We start from the raw sequence: 21,504 nt of genomic DNA on the forward strand, positions 1-21,504 counted from the left end.
CGAACGAATCCCGCTTTCCTACCAAAGGTAGTATCATTTTTTCACATCAATAAATCAATCGTAGTTCTTTGGTTATCAGCACTACGCGTTTATATAGCCCGAACGTTTACTGTACGTAAAATAGATACATCGTTTGTTCTCTGTAATGCAGTCAAAATGAGTTGGCCAGCTTCCAAGCAGACCTTATCCAGATGGATTAAGCTGACCATACCTTCATGCTAGGCTACAACCGCCTACATCCGTTTCAGCTCATTCCACACGTTCTGTTCGATCGTCATGTGCAGCAGGTCGTGGAGCATCTACGACGCAAATTTGCCGTGCGGCTACATGGTGATCAGTGCACACGTTTGTGCGCTTTTGCAAGTTTAATATATTTGCGGCTTCAGCATCTAGCTTTGGCCGTCTTGTGTTACAGGTGCCAAACAGCTCTCCCGCCCACGGGGGAAACTTTCGTACGTCCCAAGAGTACTCCAGTGACCCCTAGTGGATGAAAAAGAAAATAGGATTTTGGTACTTACCGGGTAAATCCTTTTCTTTGAATCCATTGGGGGCACTGGACGCCTACCCAGAGCAGTTTTACCTGGTTTCTGGTAAGTTCAGTGGAGCTTATGGTAACACATTCTCACGACTTGTTCAAATGTTCAAGTTTTTTTATGGTGTCAACTGTTTAGTTGTCAGTTACGTTATGTGTCAACTTTATTGTTGTCCGTTATGTTATAATGTTATATGTAATTCTCCATTGTCATCCTCTATTGCTCCTGTTCGGCTCAGGAAAAAACACTGCGGTATTATGGGAGTATGGAGGGGAGGAGAGTTACTGAATTTAAATATTCTGTTCCTGTCCTTGCTAACACCGTCCATATCCCAAGAGTACTCCAGTGCCCCCTATGGATTCAAAGAAAAGGATTTACCTGGTAAGTACCAAAATCCTATTTTCCCTCGCTGAACAATTGTACATCAAGAACCTCATCTCCCAGGTCTTTGAACCCCTGGCACCTCTTTGCCACTGTTAACTCCCTCCTCTACCCACCTCCATCTCATCTCCCCCTCCATCTCATCTCCCCCTCCCCCCCTCACTCTCTGCTCTTGACTTTGCTACCTACTTCACATCAAAAATTTATACCATACATCACATCCCAGCCATCTCCTTTCCTTTACCATCCCTCCCCATCTCTCTTACCAACTGTAACATCTTTCTGCATGTACAGGTGAATATCTGAAAATTAGAATTTTTCCGGCAGGGTCCACAGGTTAGCCACAGGATAACATTGGGATATGATGATGCAACAGCGGATTTGCACCAATTGGTCAAAGCTTTTCCGGCCTCCCAGCATGCAACGGGCCTGTCCATATATCCCCGCCTCCTAGCTCAGGCAAATCAGTTTTTTGTTTGGTGCAGCAGGAGCTGGACCATGATCAGAGGGCTGCTGGTTTTTAGCAGCCCTAAGCTTTCTTATTTTATTTTTATAGTCTTACTATTTTTTCTTGAGTGATCTTTCTAAAAAGCGTCTTATACGTACCTTAGAAAGAGTTGCTCCAACAACTCTCCACCGGGTCGCAATGACGCTTACCCTCGCGTACAGTGCTGTTTCGGCAGGCGTCTGTGTCTGATATACTAGTAGGTCCAGCAGACGTTACCAGACTGTGGCCGGAGCACGGGGAGGAGGTAAGGCATCCGTTCTGCTTAGAAGGGTGATACGGACACGGCTGCACTGTTTTGGGAGGAGACTACCAAACAGTCGCTGACGCAGCTGCCACCTCGGGTGCACCAGCACTAGGCCTTAGGATCAGAGGCTCCAGGAATAGTATGAGGCTGTGATACCTAGGGTTGATGTCCGCAGTGGGCAGTCAGATGCTCTCCTGGTCGCTCCTCCCCCAGTTCATGACCAGTTTGCTCCGAGTCTTACGCCATGAACTGTTTCCCGCTTCCGTCTCAGACGCTGTACACGAAAGGGACCCAGTCGCAGCATAGGCGGCTGTGTGACGGGTGCGTCTGTGTTCACTGAGTGTCTGTGTTCACTATAGGTTCATGGAGCAGCAGTGTACACCAGTCGCGTATGGATCCACTCAGCGTTTGCAAACGTATTGATCCGTCCTGGAAGCGAGGTGAGTCTCCCTGTATCCCACTCTACTGAGTACGGGTAATACAGCACTAAGTCTCTAGCTACCTTTTTGAGTACGAATAGTTAGATAAGTGCCTATTGCATACGAGTCTGTACACTATTACTGTTGTTTCTTTCGCTGTGTGTCTGAATACGGTAGATCTGTTAAACATGATTCAGTAATATGTTCTCCTACATACTTGAAATGTAGTCGTAGGTGATGATGTGCTTATTATACTAATGTATAACATGTGACTGACTGCTAGTGTGATTGCTGACTTTACTATATTCTGTCAGGTTTTTTTTCTATTCGGACCCCCAATCCTGGTGCATGGGTAGGGTCGGATTGTAGGTCACTTCAAGAAGCTTAACGTTATTACAGTCACAAATTGTGTAGTACACTATGGAAGTGTTGATTATCATGTCTAAGAGCGGCAAGGGTGAGGAAGATACACTCATAGCAACACCAACACTCATATCATGTTTGTCTTGCAAAGCTGTGTTAACCTCTCAGGATCTGGTTCAGGATGGTTTGTGTGCAAATTGTTTTAGCTTTCCCCAGGGTCTCTTGAAAAATACAAGGCAGATTCAGGTGCAGGTTGATCCACCTTGGGCTATGTTTGCACAGGCATTATCCAGTATAGCTGAACGGATAATTCCTCCAACTCCTGTACCAGGGATAGGTTACACGATTAACCCTTACATGCAGCTTCCCATCTGCGGTTTATCACTTGCAGCAGCAGCAGCCTCTCAAAAGAAACAGGCTGATAAGCCAGTGGTAAGTAAATCTTCATCCTCGCAGGCTACACGTTTCAGATGAGGATTCATCGGAGGATGAAAGCTCAATAAATTCTACTTCGGCATACGAAGAGGAGGAGGAAGGTCTCAGCTCAGTGGTTATAGCTGAGTTAATTAAAGCAATGAAAGCCGTTCTATCATTATAGGGGATTCAGCAGAGCATTTGTTAAAAACCAAGGCACCTGTGTTTAAACGTTCCAAAACAGTTAAGTTTCCAGGGTCAGATCAGCTGACTGAAATCATGGAAGAGCCTTGGGCTGCGCACAAAAAGAAGTTTAGAATTCCTAAGAAATGGAATTCCAATTATCCTCTTCCAGCTGGGGATTGTTTAAAAAGGGAGGTGGCTCCTAAAGCAGATACGCATGTGATTCGATTAGAGAGAAAATCTACATTACCTTTGCCTTCAACATCATCAAATGATGTCACGGATAGGAGAGTGTATGGGTTTTTAAAAACCATTTTTTCCCTCTCTGGGGCAGTCATAAGGCCAGCCATGGCTTCAGCTTGGATGGCAAAGGCAGTGGCTGCCTGGGCTGATGCATTGGAGGGGGATTTTTCAATAGCATCTAGAGATCAAAAATCCCATATAGCTCATATAAAACAGGCTGCAATGTTCTTGGAAGAAGCAGCATTGGATATGGGTACTATTGCCTCCAGGGCATCAGCAATCTCTGCTCGCAGCAGGGACGGATCTAGACTTTTCTTTAGGGGGGGCGGTTTACTCTTTAATCTTGACTCCTCCCTCTACAGTCCCAACTCCTCCCATCTGTAATCTTAACTCCTCTCTCAATTCTGACTGAACTTTTTGAGTGAGACTTAGATAGAGCTTTGTGATTGTTTTATGTACATGTGATGTGACTGTGCTATGGGGTAATTGTATTTATTAGCCCTAGTACCCACACACCAGCAAGTGAGGGGCAAATGCTCTGTAACCCTTGCTCTCCTGGCTCCTCTGTGCTGCTGTGGTATAAGCTGCAGCACATCGTTCTGCCTCATGCTCTCCCAGGAGAGCTCTCTTCTGCTCAAAAGTGGGCGTGGCTATGACTGTGTTAGGGGGGGGCGGTCGCCCCCTTCGCCCCCCCCTAGATCCGGCCCTGGCTCGCAGAGCAGTTTGGCTACGTACGTGGAAAGCTGATTCAGAATCTAAGAAGGTTTTGGACTCTCCATTTTTCTGGAGATATTCTTTTTGGTAAAGAATTGACAGATATTTTGGAGTCAGAAGCAGACTCCAAGAAGGTAATGTTTCCTTCAACATACAATTTCAAACCTAAAGTTCCGAATCTTCAGCCCTTTCGGTCTCAAGGAAAAGCTAAAGGAAAAAGTGATGGCAGGCAGTCCCAATACATCAAGTCTGGTAAGACTAAAAAGCATTGGGCTACCAGAGGACCGGTTGGTAAAACAGATTATAAGCCATCAGCCTGATGGTGCGGGGATCCTGAGTTCTTCAGTTTGCACAGATCTGGCAGCAGTCTACAACAGATGCCTGGGTGCAGGAAGTGGTATCTCTAGGCTATGCTTTTGCCTTCCAGAAGCACCCTCCTCAAAGGTTTTTTTGTACCAGTCCGTCTGAGGTAGAGACGAAGGCCAGTGCTTTGCAAGAGGCCGTTCAGAAATTGTTTCAGTCAGAAGTAGTCATTCCAGTTCCTCCTGCGCAGCGAGGACAGGGTTTTTACTCCAACCTGTTTCTAGTTCAGAAACTAAATGGGTCATTTCGGCCCATTCTCAATCTCCAGTGCTGAACAAGTACATTTGGGTACCTCGGTTTCATATGGAGACTTTATGTTCCATCATTTTGGCCATGGAGCCAGGGGATTATATGGTATCCTTGGATATACAGGATGCTTACTTACATGTTCCTATGGGTGTAGTACGGGTGACCGACGGTCTCCTGACCGCCGGTCACCTTACCGACGCCGGGATCCCGGCAGCGTACCGACGCCGGGATCCCGGCGGGGAGGGGCGAGTGCAGCAAGCCCCTTGCGGGCTCGCTGCGCTCGCCACGCTGCGGTCTCCACGGGTTCTATTCCCACTCTATGGGTGTCGTGGACACCCACGAGTGGAAATAGTCCCTGTTGGTCGGCATGCCGACCATCGGGATAGTGAGCCGTCGGGCTCACGGAGGAGGTCATGTGACTGTTGGTCAGCCGACCGGCGGTCACATGACTACCACCCGTTCCTATAGCACTGTCCCATCAGTGCTATTTCAGGTTCGCTATCCTCCAACAGTATTTTCAGTTCCAGGCCCTACCTTTTGGGTTAGCCACAGCCTCCAGAGTATTTGCCAAGATTATGGTGGTAATGGCAGATTATCTCCGCCAGCAGGGGATAAGAATTTTTCCATACCGCGACGATCTTTTAATTCTGGCTCAATCGCAGGAATTGCTCCTATGTCATCTGCAACAGACAATAACGTATCTGCAAAGGCACGTGTAGCTCATAAATTGGGCAAAATCGTCTTTGATTCCGTCACAGAGGATGACTCACTTGGGGGCTGTACTGGATTCAAGTCTTCAGAGAGTAATCTTACCTCTGAACAAGATATCCAAGGTTCAGTCAAGGATTCAGGACTTGCTACACAGTCAAAAGGTATCCATTCACACAGCAATGCGTGTGATGGGATTGATGGTTTCAGCATTCGACATGGTGGAGTATGCACAGTTCCACTCGAGGCCTCTGCAGCATCTGATTCTTGCCCAATGGAATGGGTTGCATCAGACGATAAAAACACAGAATATGGTTCTTACGATAGAAGTAAGAAGGTCATTAGCCTTGTGGTTACAGACATCCCATCTGGACAAGGGGAGACCCTTTTGGATATCAGATTGGAAAATTCTGACAACAGATGCCAGTCTCCAGGGCTGGGGAGCAGTGTCGGGAAGGTTGTGTTTCCAGGGGAAATGGACCAAGGAAGAAGGTTGCCTGCCAATAAATAGATTGGATCTTTAGGCCATATATATGGCACTGATTCAGGCAAAGGACATTTTTCGGGGAAAACCAGTTCAGATCCGCTCGGACAATGTGACGGCACTAGCGTACCTCACCCATCAGGGAGGAACTCGCAGCCGAAAAGTGATGACGGAGGTAAGTCACATACTAAAGTGGGCAGAACTTCATTATCCAGCCTTGCCTGCAGTGTTCGTTTCAGGAGTCCTAAACTGGGAAGCGGATTTTCTTGGTCAACACGCCATTCAGGCAAGCGAATGGGCTCTACACTCGGAGGTCTTCCAGACTCTAGTAGACAAGTGGGGGTTGCCAGAGATAGATCTCATGACGTCCTGTCAGAACAACAGTTCTCACATACGGGTCAAGAACAAAGGATCCCAAAGCGATATTTGAGGATGCCCTATCTGCCTGTGAGATGGGACTTTCATCTGGCTTATGTGTTTCCTCCAATCACCCTATTACTCAGGGTAGTGAGAAAGATAAAGCAAGGAAAGGGTGCCGTGATACTAATAGCTGCGACTTGGCCCAGAAGGCATTGGTACACAGATCTGCAGAGAATGTCTATGGATGCTCCACTCCTGCTCCCTCAACGTCCAGATCTACTGATGCAGGGTCTTTGTTATCACACACATCTGGATCAGCTGTCTTTGACGGCGTGGCTCTTGAAACCTCTATCCTGAAGTAGAGAGGATTTTCTCAACAGGTTATTCAAACAATGCTCAGATTAAGGAAACCTTCCTCAGCTCGCATTTATCACTGAATATGGCAAACCTATATTCATTGGTGCAGTGAACGGAAAATGGACCCTAAGTCTTTCAGAGTTTCCAGGGTCTTAGCATTCCTTCAGGCAGGAATGGATAAAAGTTTGAAGGTGGCTTCCTTGAGAGAGCAAGTGTCAGCATTGACTGTATGGTCCCAAAAGAAAACTGCCAACTTACAGGATATGCGTACATTTTTCCAGGAAATGCTGCGCATTCAACCTCCTTTTGTTCCTCCTACAGTGCCTTGGCACTTAAATTTAGTCCTAAAGGCCCTTAAATTTGCCCCATTTGAACCACTTAATAAAGTGGATCTTAAATGGTTGACAGCTAAAGTTCTCTTTCTACTGGCCATGGCGTCAGCTAGAAGAGTATCAGATTTAGGGGCATTGTCATGTCGTCCCACATTTCTGATTTATTTTTATTTTTTTATCCAGATAAAGCAGTTCTCATTAATAGATCTGGGTATCTTTCGAAGGTGGTGTCTAAATTCCACCTTAACGAAGAAATTGTAGAGTCGGCTTTCCAGGTACCGGGCCTTTCTGCAGAAGATGCATCACTGGACGTGGTCCGTGCCTTAAGGATCTATGTGGATCGTACTAGTGCCATCAGAAAGACAGATTCTTTCTTCATTCTCTATAGATTTCACAAGAGAGGATGGCCTGCTGATAAGCAGACACTGGCAAGGTGGCTTTGGATGACTATTTCAGAAGCATATTCTGAAGCTGATCTCCGTGTTCTGAATGTCTCTGCTCACTCTACTCGTAATGTAGGTCCATCATGTGCAGCACAATGTGGTGCTTCAGCAGAACAGATATGTAAGGCAACCACATGGTCTTCCATTGGTCTTCCATTAACACATTCATTAGACATTATGCCATGGATACCTTTGCCTCTCATGACGCTGAATTCGGGCGAAGGATTCTCCTGTCCAATCAGGAGCGTCCCCACCACTAAATTGCTTTGGGAAATCCCAATGTTATCATGTTGATAACCTGTGGGAGAAATATACGTTATGGTAAGAACTTACTGTTGTTAACGGTATTTCTCCTAAATCCACAGGGATCCCACCCTGACGCACCTGATTTGAGGATCCTTTTACTAACTAATCTCTTCCTTCTTGTACGGAAGGGTGTGTATGTGCGTTCTCCCCTGATTAGGGCTATCTGTGTTGCTTCTGCCTTGAGCTTTGGAATACAACGGATTTCCCTGAGCCAGGAAGCGGGGATATATGGACGGGCCTGTTGCATGCTGGAAAAGCTTTGACCGATTGGTGCAAATCCGCTGTCGCTTCATATCCCAATGTTATCCTGTGGACTTAGGAGAAATACTGTTATCAACGGTAAATTCTTACCATAACCTATATATCGTGTAAAGGTTAATTTATTTCAGTAATTCAACTTAAAATAAGATTTTACTTACCGATAAATCTATTTCTCATAGTCCGTAGTGGATGCTGGGGACTCCGTCAGGACCATGGGGAATAGCGGCTCCGCAGGAGACAGGGCACAAAAGCAAGCTTTTAGAATCACATGGTGTGTACTGGCTCCTCCCCCTATGACCCTCCTCCAAGCCTCAGTTAGGTACTGTGCCCGGACGAGCGTACACAATAAGGAAGGATCTTGAATCCCGGGTAAGACTCATACCAGCCACACCAATCACACCGTACAACTTGTGATTTGAACCCAGTTAACAGTATGATAACAATGAAGTAGCCTCTAAAAAAGATGGCTCACAACAATAATAACCCGATTTTTTTGTAACAATAACTATGTACAAGTAATGCAGACAATCCGCACTTGGGATGGGCGCCCAGCATCCACTACGGACTATGAGAAATAGATTTATCGGTAAGTAAAATCTTATTTTCTCTAACGTCCTAGTGGATGCTGGGGACTCCGTCAGGACCATGGGGATTATACCAAAGCTCCCAAACGGGCGGGAGAGTGCGGATGACTCTGCAGCACCGAATGAGAGAACTCCAGGTCCTCCTCAGCCAGGGTATCAAATTTGTAGAATTTAGCAAACGTGTTTGCCCCTGACCAAGTAGCTGCTCGGCAAAGTTGTAAAGCCGAGACCCCTCGGGCAGCCGCCCAAGATGAGCCCACCTTCCTTGTGGAATGGGCATTTACAGATTTTGGCTGTGGCAGGCCTGCCACAGAATGTGCAAGCTGAATTGTACTACAAATCCAACGAGCAATAGTCTGCTTAGAAGCAGGAGCACCCAGCTTTTTGGGTGCCTACAATATAAACAGCAAGTCAGACTTTCTGACTCCAGCCGTCCTGGAATTATATATATATATATATATATTTTCAGGGCCCTGACAACGTCTAGCAACTTGGAGTCCTCCAAGTCCCTAGTAGCCGCAGGCACCACAATAGGTTGTTTCAGGTGAAACGCTGACACCACCTTAGGAAGAAACTGGGGACGAGTCCGCAGTTCTGCCCTGTCCGAATGGAAAATCAAATATGGGCTTTTGTAAGACAAAGCCGCCAATTTTGACAATCGCCTGGCCGAGGCCAGGGCCAACAGCATGGTCACTTTCCATGTGAGATATTTCAAATCCACAGATTTGAGTGGTTCAAACCAATATGATTTGAGGAATCCCAACACTACGTTGAGATCCCACGGTGCCACTGGAGGCACACAAGAGCTGTATATGCAATACTCCCTTGACAAACGTCTGGACTTCAGGAACTGAAGCCAATTCTTTCTGGAAGAAAATCTATAGGGCCGAAACTTGAACCTTAATGGACCCCAATTTGAGGCTCATAGACACTCCTGTTTGCAGGAAGTGCAGAAATCGACCTAGTTGAAATTTTTTCGTGGGGCCTTCCTGGCCTCACCCACGCAACATATTTTTACCACATGTGGTGATAACGTTGTGCGGTCACCTCCTTCCTGGCTTTGACCAGGGTAGGTATGACCTCTTCCGGAATGCCTTTTCCCTTAGGATCCGGCGTTCAAACCGCCATGCCGTCAAACGCAGTCGCGGTAAGTCTTGGAACAGACAAGGTCCCTGCTGGAGCAGGTCCTTTCTTAAAGGCCGATGCCACGGTTCCTCTTGGAACAGACATGGTACTTGCTGAAAGCAAATCCCTTCTTAGCTCCCGAGGCCATTAGTCCTCTGTGAGCATCTCTTGAAGTTCCGGTTACCAAGTCCCTCTTGGCCAATCCGGAGCCACGAGTATAGTTCTTACTCCTCTATGTCTTATAATTCTCAATACCTTGGTTATGAGAAGCAGAGAAGGGAACACATACACCGACTGTTACACCCACGGTGTTACCAGGACGTCCACAGCTATCGCCTGAAGGTCTCGTGACCTGGCGCAATACCTGTCCCATTTTTTTGTTCGGGCGGGACGCCATCATGTCCACCTTTGGTCTTTCCCAACGGTTCACAATCATGCGGAAAACTTCCCGATGAAGTTCCCACTCTCCCGGGTGGAGGTCGTGCCTGCTGAGGAAGTCTGCTTCCCAGTCGTCCACTCCCGGAATGAACACTGCTGACAGTGCTATCACATGATTTTCCGCCTAGCGAAAAATCCTTGCAGTTTTGCCACTGCCCTCCTGCTTCTTGTGCCGCCCTTTCTGTTTACGTGGGCGACTGCCGTGATGTTATCCCACTGGATCAATACCGGCTGACCTTGAAGCAGAGGTCTTGCTAAGCTTAGAGCATTATAAATTTGCTCTTAGCTCCAGTATATTTATGTGGAGAGAATTCTCCAGACTTGATCACACTCCTTGTGTGACTGCTCCCCAGCCTCTCAGGCTGGCCTCCGTGGTCACGAGCATCCAATCCTGAATGCCGAATCTGCGGCCCTCTAGAAGATGAGCACTCTGTAATCACCACAGGAGAGACACCCTTGTCCTTGGATATAGGGTTATCCGCTGATGCATCTGAAGATGCGATCCGGACCATTTGTCCAGCAGATCCCACTGAAGAGTTCTTGCGTGAAATCTGCCGAATGGAAGCGCTTCGTAATAAGCCACCATTTTTACTAGGACTCTTGTGCAATGATGCACTGACACTTTTCCTGGTTTTAGGAGGATCCCGATTAGCTCGGATAACTCCCTGGCTTTCTCCTCTGGGAGAAACACCTTTTTCTGGACTGTGTCCAGAATCATCCCTAGGACCAGCAGACGTGTCGTCGGAACAACTGCGGTTTTGGAATATTTAGAATCCACCCGTGCTGTCGTAGAACTACTTGAGATAGTGCTACTCCGACCTCCAACTGTTCTCTGGACCTTGTTCTTATCAGGAGGTCGTCCATTTTCTTTGAAGACGAATCCTCCTTTCGGTCATTACCTTGGTAAGGACCCGGGGTGCCTTGGACAATCCAACGGCATCGTCTTGAAACTGATAGTGACAGTTCTGTACCACGAACCTGAGGTACCCTTGGTGAGAAAAGGCAAATTTTGGGACATGGAGGTAAGCATCCCTGATGTCCCGGGACACCATATAGTCCCCTTGTTCTTTGCTATCACTGCTCTGAGTGACTCCATCTGGATTTGAACCCTTGTAAGTGTTCAAATTTTTCAGATTTAGAATAGGTCTCACCTAGCCTTCAGTACCACCATATAGTGTGGAGTAATACCCCTTTCCTTGTTGTCGGAGGGGTAAATTTATTATCACCTGCTGGGAATACAGCTTGTGAATTGTTTTCAATACTGCCTCCCTGTCGGAGGGAGACATTGGTACAGCAGACTACAGGAACCTGCGAGGGGGGAAACCTCTCGACATTCCAATCTGTACCCCTTGGATACTACTTGTAGGATCCAGGGGTCCTGTACGGTCCCAGCGTCATGCTGAGAACTTGGTAGAAGCGGTGGAGGGCTTCTGTTCCTGGGAATGGGCTGCCTGCTGCAGTCTTCTTCCCTTTCCTCTATCCCTGGGCAGATATGACTCTTATAGGGACGAAAGGACTGAGGCTGAAAAGACGGTGTCTTTTTCTGCAGAGATGTGACTTAGGGTAAAAAACGGTGGATTTTCCAGCAGTTGCCCTGGCCACCAGGTCCCATGGACCGACCCCAAATAACTCCTCCCCTTTATACGGCAATACATCTTTGTGCCGTTTGGAATCTGCATCACCTGACCACTGTCGTGTCCATAAACATCTTCTTGCAGATATGGACATCGCATTTACTCTTGATGCCAGAGTGCAAATATCCCTCTGCGCATCTCGCATATATAGAAATGCATCCTTTAAATGCTCTATAGTCAATAAAATACTGTCCCTGTCAAAGGTATCAATATTTTTAGTCAGGGAATCCGACCAAGCCACCTCAGCTCTGCACATCCAGGCTGAGGCGATCGCTGGTCGCAGTATAACACCAGCATGTGTGTGTATACTTTTTAGGATATTTTTCAGCCTCCTATCAGCTGGCTCCTTAAGTACGGCCCTATCCGTAGATGGTACCGCCACTTGTTCTGATAAGCGTGTGAGCGCCTTATCCACCCTGAGGGGTGTTTCCCACCGCGCCTTAACTTCTGGCGGGAAAGGGTATACCGCCAATAATTTTCTATCGGGGGAAACCCACGCATCATCACACACTTCATTTAATTTATCTGATTCAGGAAAAACTACAGGTAGTTTTTTCACCTCGCACATAATACCCTTTTTTGTGGTACTTGGAGTATCAGAAATATGTAACACCTCCTTCATTGCCCTTAACGTGTGGCCCTAAAAGAAAATACGTTTGTTTCTTCACCGTCGACACTGAAATCAGTGTCCGTGTCTGGGTCTGTGTCGACCGACTGAGGTAAATGGGCATTTTACAGCCCCTGACGGTGTTTGAGACGCCTGGACAGATACTAATTTGTTCGCCGGCCCTCTCATGTCGTCAACCGGCTTGCAGCGTGTTGACATTGTCACGTAATTTCCATAAATAAGCCATCCATTCCGGTGTCGACTCCCTAGAGAGTGACCTCACCATTACAGGCAATTTGCTCCGCCTCCTCACCAATATTTTCCTCATACATGTCGACACACACGTACCGACATACAGCACACACATAGGGAATGCTCTGATAGAGGACAGGACCCACTAGCCCTTTGGGGAGACAGAGGGAGAGTTTGCCAGCACACACCAAAACGCTATAATTATCCAGGGACAACCTTTATATAAGTGTTCCTCCCTTATAGCATTTTAATATATATACATATCGCCAAATCAGTGCCCCCCCTCTCTGTTTTAACCCTGTTTCTGTAGTGCAGTGCAGGGGAGAGCATGGGAGCCTTCCCACCAGCCTTTCTGTGAGGGAAAATGGCGCTGTGTGCTGAGGAGAATAGGCCCCGCCCCCTATTCGGCGGGCTTCTTCTTCGGAGTTTTAGATATCTGGCAGGGGTTAAATACATCCATATAGCCTCAAGGGCTATATGTGATGTATTTTTCGCCATACAGGTATTATACATTGCTGCCCAGGGCGCCCCCCCCCCAGCGCCCTGCACCCTCCGTGACCGCTGTGTGAAGTGTGCTGACAACAATGGCGCACAGCTGCAGTGCTGTGCGCTACCTGATGAAGACTGAGAGTCTTCTGCCGCCTGGTTCCGGACCTCTTCATCTTCAGCGTCTGCAAGGGGGGTCGGCGGCGCGGCTCCGGGACGAACCCCAGGGCGAGCCCTGTGTTCCGACTCCCTCTGGAGCTATGTCCAGTAGCCTAAGAATCCAATCCATCCTGCACGCAGGTGAGTTGAAAATCTCTCCCCTAAGTCCCTCGATGCAGTGAGCCTGTTGCCAGCAGGACTCACTGAAAATAAAGAACCTAAAAACTTTTTCTAAGTAACTCTTTAAGAGAGCCACCTAGATTGCACCCTTCTCGGCCGGGCACAAAAACCTAACTGAGGCTTGGAGGAGGGTCATAGGGGGAGGAGCCAGTACACACCATGTGATTCTAAAAGCTTGCTTTTGTGCCCTGTCTCCTGCGGAGCCGCTATTCCCCATGGTCCTGACGGAGTCCCCAGCATCCACTAGGACGTTAGAGAAAAGGTGAAACTAATAAATTTTATATGGACTCATTACATGAAAAGTGAGATATTTCAAGCCTTTTTTTGATATAATTTTGATGATTGAGGCTTACAGCTTAAGAAAACCCCAAATCCAAAATCTAAGAATTAGAATATTACATAAAATCAATAAAAAAAGAATTTTAAATACAGAAATGTCGGCCCTCTGAAAAGTATAATCATGCATATGTACTCAGTACTTGGTTTGGGACCCTTTTGCATGAATTACTGCCTCAATTCGGTGTGACATGGATTCTATCAGCCTGTGGCACTGCTGAGGTGTTATGCAAGACCAGGATGCTTCAGTAGCAGCCTTTCAGCTCTTCTGCATTGTTCGGTCTCATGTCTCTCATCTTAGATTCTCTTTTATCTTTAGCCCAGGAAAGACGCTTCTGACGTTTTGTTGTTCAGGAGCGGCTTGACAAGAGGAATACGACATTTGAAGCCCATGTCCAGGATTTGCCTGTGTGGTGGCTCTTGATGCACTCCAATCTCAGTCCACTCCTTGTGAAGCTCCCCCACACTTTTGAATGGCCTTTTCCTGAAAAGAAGAAAAACTGGTCTGTTGCTCAGTGGTCCAAAGTCCTCTTTTCTGATGAGAGCAAATTTTGCATCTCATTTGAAAACCAAGGTCCCAGAGTATGGAGAGGCACACAATCCAAGATGTTTGGAAGTCCAGTGTGAAGTTTTCACAGTCTGTTTTTATTTGGGGAGCCATGTCATCTGCTGGTGTTGGTCCACTGTGCTTTATTAAGTCCAGAGTCATCGCTGCTGTCTACCAGGACATTTTCGAACACTTCATGCTTTTTCAGCCGACAATCTTTATGGAGATGCTGTTTTTTTCCAGCAGGGCTTGGCACCTGGCCACACTGCCAAAAGTACCAAAACCTGGTTTAATGACCGTGGGATTACTGTGCTGGATTGGCCAGGAAACTCGCCTGACCTGAACCCCATAGAGAATCTATTGGGCACTGCCAAGAGAGAGATGAGACATAAGACCAAACAATGCAGAAGAGCTGAAGGCCGCTGTTGAAGCATCTGGGTCTTCCATAACACCTCAGCAGTGCCACAGGCTGATAGAATCCATGTCACGCCGAATTGAGGCAGTAATTCATGCAAGAGGGGCCCAAATTAAGTACTGAGTACATATGCATGAGTATACTTTTCAGATGGCCGACATTTCTGTATTTAAAATCCTTTTTTTATTGTTTTTATGTAATATTCAAATTTTCTGAGATTTTGAATTTGGGGTCATCTTAAACTGTAAGCCACAATCATCAAAATAATAACAAATAAAGGCTTGAAATATCTCACTTTTCATGTAATGAGTCTATATAATATATTAGTTTCACCTTTTAAGTTGAATTACTGTATCATTTTATAGTATGCAAATTCTACATGTTACTTCAGTGCTGATTGGTTGCCATGGGAAACTTCTCCACTGGCTCACTTCTCTGCTCTTATCACTGCTTAGCAGGGGCGTCAGAACGTTTTTAGGTTGGGGGGGGCAAGATATAATCTGAGTTTGATGCCCCTAGCTTCCCAGAACAGTGTGACAGGGGGTGACATGAAAGGCATATGTGTCGGTGCATCATTATGATTATTAGCATTACCAGCAACATGGTAAGCATGGGATCTGGTTTGGATCCCGGCAGTTGAAATACCTAAGTTGGAATCCCGGCACTGCTCGGAATGCTGGCGTTGGCATCCCGAATAGGATCACAATTCCGATGCTGGGTCCTGGACGTCTGTGTGGTGGGCAACCGGAGAGGTAAGCCGTGGGAGGGGGGGGGGGGGGGGGGGGGGTTAGGTTTAGGCTGCGGGAAGTGGGTGTTAGGGTTAGGCTACGGGGAGGGGGGGGAGGTTAGGTTTAGGCCGTGGGAGGGGGGGGATTAGGGTTATGCACCCCCGGGGAGGGTTAGTCTGCAGGGTGGGGAGGGTTAGGCTCTAAGGGGGAGGGTTAGGGTTAGGCTGCGGGGAGGGAATGTTAGGCACTAAGGGAGGAGGGTTAGGCACTAAAGAGGGGCGGGGGGTTAGGGTTCGACTGCGGTGAGGGAGGGTTAGGCTGCGGGGATTGGAGGGTTAGGGTGAGGCTGCAGGTAGGGAGGGGTAGAGGGGGAGGGTTAGGACACATAACTCCCAGGTGTCGGATTCTGTGCATGGGGACGCAGCGTTAGGTGTTCTGACAGTGTGCAGGCAGTTGAATAATATATACTGTACCCTGGCTGGTCTCTGTCAGCTTGACAGTTCAGCCCCACATACAGTACATAAGTTAATATCTCATAGTGCTTGGTAAGCACTGGCTGCTTTCTGGTATATTGCCAAACTTGCAAAAGCGGGTACCTTGCAGTGGGCGTCCTCTCCTCAAGTTTCTGCACTGGGGACGTCATGAGATCAGATGTCAGTCAGACCTCAGCCAGAAGCAGCACTGTGTCAGCACCAGCGGAGGAGGTCAGAGGAGAGAGGAGGGGATGGAAGGAAACAGAAGCCCCCGGACCGCCTCCTTCCTCTTTGTCATGTCCTGTAGCCGGCTGCGTACTTGGAGTACTATAATGAGTCAGTTTGACTCATTATTAGTACTGTTCATACTGCTGTGGGCCCCGGTGCAGTAGTTCCGCCGCTGCGCGGCTGGTATCCAACCGCAACGCTCCCAGTGCCAGCATGAGCAGGGGCAGAGGCGCTGGTATACAGGAGCACCATCAGCGGGAGGCAGATGCCAGGCAGAGAGAGAGGAGGGGAGGCAGATGTTGGGCAGAGAGAGGGGGGAAAAGATGATGGGCAGAGAGAGGGGGGACAGATGCTGCGGAGAGGAGGGCAGATGATGGGCAGAGAGGGGGGGGACAGATGCTGTGGAGAGTACAGATGATGGACAGAGAGGGGGGACAGATGCTGGGCAGAGGGGACAGATGCTGCGGAGAGGGGGGCAGATGATGGGCAGAAAGAGGGGAAGCAGATGCTGGGCAGAGAGAAGGGGGGACAAATGCTACGGAGAGGGGGACAGATGCTGGGCAGAGAGAGGGGGGACAGATGCTGCGGAGAGGCGGACAGATGATGGGCAGAGAGACGGGGGACAAATGCTGCGGAGAGGGTGGCAGATGCTGGGCAGAGAGAGGGGGGACAGATGCTGTGGAGAGGGGGGGCAGATGATGGGCAGAAAGAGGGGGAGCAGATGCTGGGCAGAGAGAAGGGGGGACAAATGTTGCGGAGAGGGGGAGCAGATTCTGGGCAGAGAGAAGGGGGGACAAATGCTGCGGAGAGGGGGACAGATGATGGACAGAGGGGGGGACACAGATGCTGCGGAGAGGAGGATAGATGATGGGCAGAAAGAGGGGTGTACAGATGCTGCAGAGAGGGGGGCAGATGATGGGCAGAAAGAGCGGAGGAAGATGCTGCGTAGAGGGGGGCAGATGATCGGCAGAAAGAGGGGGAGCAGATGCTGGGCAGAGAGAAGGGGGGGCAGATGATGGGCAGAGAGAGGGGGGACAGATGCTGCGGAGAGGTGGGCAGATGCTGGGCAGAGTGAGGGGGGACAGATGCTGGGCAGAGAGGGGGGGGGGCAGATGCTGGGCAGAGAGAAAACCATGTAGCAGTGAGAGAGAGAGAGACAGCAGCGCATAGAGAAGGTGGCAGAGACGGACAGGAGCTATGGAGACCGAGGAGTCAGGTTGAATACTCACTTTTAGACAAGGGCCATGCTGTGTGACATCCTCCTGTTCCATGTGTCAGAGGAGCATGTGACAGCTCCTCCAATCAGGGGCTCTTCTAATCAGCATGTGCCGAGCTCCTCCAATCACTGCTCGGCACATGTTCTTCTGACCTTATTGCTGATACCAGGGAGGGGAGGAGACGAGGCACCGCAGTGAGTTGCATGGACTTCCCCGGCTGCTGCTCTCAGTGAGTACAAGCTAACCCCTCCTCCCATCCCTGTGCTGCCAGCGCTGCTGCCTGTCATGCAGTGTGACAGGCACAGCGGCAGTCGGCAGCTGCAGAGTAGCAAAGCAGGGAGAGCGCCTCCCTGCTTTGCAGAGGCGCCTCTCTCAAGTTTGGGGGGAGCGAGCTGCCCCCTTGCCCCCCCTATTCCGACGCCCCTGCTGCTTAGTAAATGTCCCCCTAAGATCCTTATCCACTCACTGGTCATCTCCAGACTGGACTACTGTAATCTCCTATCTGGCATCTCTGACAAATGCCGCTCTCCACTCCAATCTACTGTATACTCTGTACTACTTCCCAGCTCATCTTCCTCACCAAACGTACTACATCCACCTACCCTCTCTTACAAGGCCTTCGCTGGCTCCCATTCCCCTTCAGAATCCAATTCAAACTTCCCCCACTTGCTTACAAAGATCTCACCCACTCCTCTCCTAGTTACATCTCTGACCTTGCATCTCTGTACACTCCCACCCTTCCTCTTTGCTCTGCTAATGCACACCACCTCTCCAGCCTACTTATTACCACCTCCTACTTCCAAGATTTTGCATGTGTTGTTCCCTTTCTCTGGAATTCTCTACCTCTTCCCCTCAGACTCTTCACCTCTCTACAGAGCTTTAAACGGTCTCTCAAGACCCACTTCTTCACCAAACCCAGCCATCTCTCATCCTACGCTCACTGTCTACTCCGTTTTTGCCACCCCTGTGTGTTTGCCCCTCCTCTGTGGCGACATTTAAATGAAAGAAAATATTAATAATAATAATTTATAATTAAATCTGGGTTACTCTGGAGTGTACAGGACACCTGCCTGTTTATTTAATTTTCATTGGCTAGAAACTAAATGAAATGCATAAGACTGATAACTTTACACAATGTTTTGAGTGTCTTCGCAAATGCAAGTACAGAAACACTAAATTATTTAGGTCTTAAGGGCCCCATACACTAGTGCGATATTGCACGTTTTCGTGCAATTGCGACGAGTGCCTTAGATGGATAGCATGAAAAATGTCAAATTGCATGTACTTTTCTTGCGATTGCTCGTTCCCGTGTGTCACCCATCGCAATCACAGATCACACGTGCTGCACGTTAGATTTATCTCAATTGCATGGAAATACTGTAGGTTGAATAACATTAGATTGCCTGAGATAAATCACATGTACAAAATACACTCAAGTACCAAATCGCAATGGCAGGCCTCCCGGGAAGCTCCCAGCCAGATTGCAGGAAAAATGGATGCAACTCATTGCTGAGATAAAAATCCCTAGTGTATGGGGCCCTTTACTAATATGATTTGGAATGGGATTGGTGAGATGTATCATGCACAGGTGACGTAATCTAGTTGACTTCACCAGTTATCCCAACCAGCCATGCTTTGTTGTGTACAATTGACTAGAAATCATCTTACTGGATAGTTTGATGCAAAAGAAAATCATGTTTTGTACCATATTTTTTCTTTTCCACCATTTTAAGATTATTCTGTCCCCTCACATGCTGAAATTTACTACTGTTTTAAGGCCACTGTATTAACATTTTTTCATGTTCTTGTCCAGTTCCTCCACAGAAAATGTCAAAAGCTCCAGACGATCATCTGAAATCAGAAAACATACAGATGTCAAACTCATTCAACTACAATGTTCTCCAGCACCTGGGCCAGTTTCCCCCTCTCATGTCCAACAAACAGATTGTAGAGCCCAATGGAGCTATAGCTGTCCAGCAGAATGCAGGCTCCAACAAGCCCACCATGTCTTACGCAAGTGCCCTGCGTGCCCCTCCAAAACCCAAACCCCCGCCAGAACAGGCAAAAAAAAATAGCGACCCTTTGTCTTTATTTCAGGAACTTAGCTTAGGGAGTTCATCAGGTAACAATGGCTTCTATTCTTATTTTAAGTAGATCCCTTTCTCTCTGCTGTTCGTGTTTTGTTTTTATACAATTTATTTTCTTTTTTGTCATTTTGTAGAAAGACCCTGTTTTAGCTTTGGTTAATGAGTAAACAATAGCCTCACCTGTACTTTTTAAGCTATTTTGTTTTTCTTTTATGTGCGTGCATAAAGTGTGTTCTTGTGCCTTTGTGTATGTGTCTACAAGTATTTTGCACACATATTTTACTGCCGATAGCCAAAGGCAGCCTGTACTAGTCTTTGTCAGAATTACTCTCCAAACTTTTTTTGAGGTTTTCAATATTTTCTATTATCAGTTTATTTATGTTTTTTATTGCTATTTACATTTTAAGCACATCAGCCAAAGGTTACTTAACCCTGTTAAGTAGTTACCCATAAATAGTCACATTGAAGCCTCTCACTCCCTTTTGATGACATTGAAAATACTGATGCTGATATTTACACATGGCCATAAAATACAGGATAATGCTATTGGCTGTGATATTTCTATTTTAAAAATTTTTTTTTTTTTGGTGCTTCACACTGTCCCATCTCCCCCTTCCCTCTGTTCCAATAGTCTATATGTGGACACATACACATTGATACATACACACATTAAAAAGGTGTGTGTGTATGTTTATATTGTGCAAAATATACATCCACACATATAGCTTTACTGCTAAATCTGCAATTTGTTACAGGGCAAAAAAAGAAAAGAAATATATATATTTTGTGAATTCTTTTTGCAAATTTTAATGTTGGGCAGGCTTATGACCGTTTTATGTATAACCTTTTTTTTTTTTTTTTTCATGTGTCATAAATGTTGCATTACAATTAGCAGCTTCGGCTAAATATATATATATATATAAATATATCTTAAAAAATAAAGTAAAAAAAAAATCTAGCAAAAAAAGTAAAAGAAAAAATATAAAAATTTTGTCAAAGCTGTATTTAAAAAGAAAAAAAATTGTAAGTAGTCTTTACATTTATTCAATTGACAGCATCAAATACTGGGTTTCTGTACCAGAAAATAGCCAGTTATTGTAAAAAATGTATGTTATAACTGATTTAATTATTTCTTTTTCTTTTTAAAACTTTTTTTTTTTTTTTAAATAACTGCAGCGACTTCTACATTTTAAGTTTTAATTTTTTTTCTTCTACGGGGTGATGCTGCCTTTTAAATAATTTTTGTAGCGAACATTTCCCTTTTTGTTTTAGTTTCATTCTCTTTCTTTTCTTCGGGACCTAAGAAGCAGTTGATAGAGCAAGGATTCAAGTGTACCTTATTATAAATTGAGAATTGATCATGCACAACAAGTGGTCGCAGTAAGTGGATATACAGCAGTCCTAATTTACCTAATCTTTGCTGATAATGAGATCAGCATTTATTGAGGCTGCATGAAATCCATCTTATGTGACACACTAATACAAATATACTACGTATAAATTGGCTGTATTCAGTCCCTAAATCAAGAAGAGATTCAAATAAAAGCAGCCTTGTGTGCTTATAATAGTATATGTACATTTTGAAAGCATTTTATTTTTTCAAATTAATCATATAATGGTACCAATCTTTAAGGAAAGATGCATTGAATTTTTTTATTGGTAAACATTTGATGTGTTAATCATAAAATCATAAATAGGAGGAAATACCAATGACCGTTACTTTTTCTTTTCTTTTTTTCCCCCCTTTTTTTTGTGTAGTGGCATGTACTTTGCCTGTAGACAATTGGATGTGCAAAGTGTGTGTGTGTGTGTATATATATATATATATATATATATATATATATATATGTGCGTGTGTGTATATATATATATATATATATATATATGTATATATATATATATATACATATATATTGAATTGAAATTAATTTTTTTTGTAGATTTGTGTTTTTCATATATATATATATATATATATATATATATATATATATATATATATATATATAGTTTAGCTTGGTTTGTTACACTATACGGATACCTCTGCGAGGCAATACATAAGCGTACAACACTGCTTTAAATACAGAATAATGTGTCCACATTTTAAATGTGCGAAAACAGGAAAAAAGTGAAAAAATATATATAT

General features: G+C 46.1%; 1 protein-coding gene across 3 annotated transcripts in view; it reads left to right on the forward strand.

Moving 5' to 3' along the window:
* Positions 1-19,546, forward strand: part of HELZ (helicase with zinc finger) — a 403,350-nt gene extending 383,804 nt beyond the window's left edge. For all 3 annotated transcript variants that reach the window (XM_063960827.1, XM_063960829.1, XM_063960828.1), the window contains exon 31: positions 19,088-19,546. In XM_063960827.1, coding sequence (XP_063816897.1) covers positions 19,088-19,428 — 341 coding nt within the window. In that variant the 3' untranslated portion in view covers positions 19,429-19,546. The remainder of the gene's footprint in view (positions 1-19,087) is intronic.
* The last annotated feature ends 1,958 nt before the right edge of the window (positions 19,547-21,504 follow it).

This window comes from Pseudophryne corroboree, chromosome 3 (genome assembly GCF_028390025.1).
Source record: "Pseudophryne corroboree isolate aPseCor3 chromosome 3, aPseCor3.hap2, whole genome shotgun sequence".
NCBI lineage: Eukaryota > Metazoa > Chordata > Amphibia > Anura > Myobatrachidae > Pseudophryne > Pseudophryne corroboree.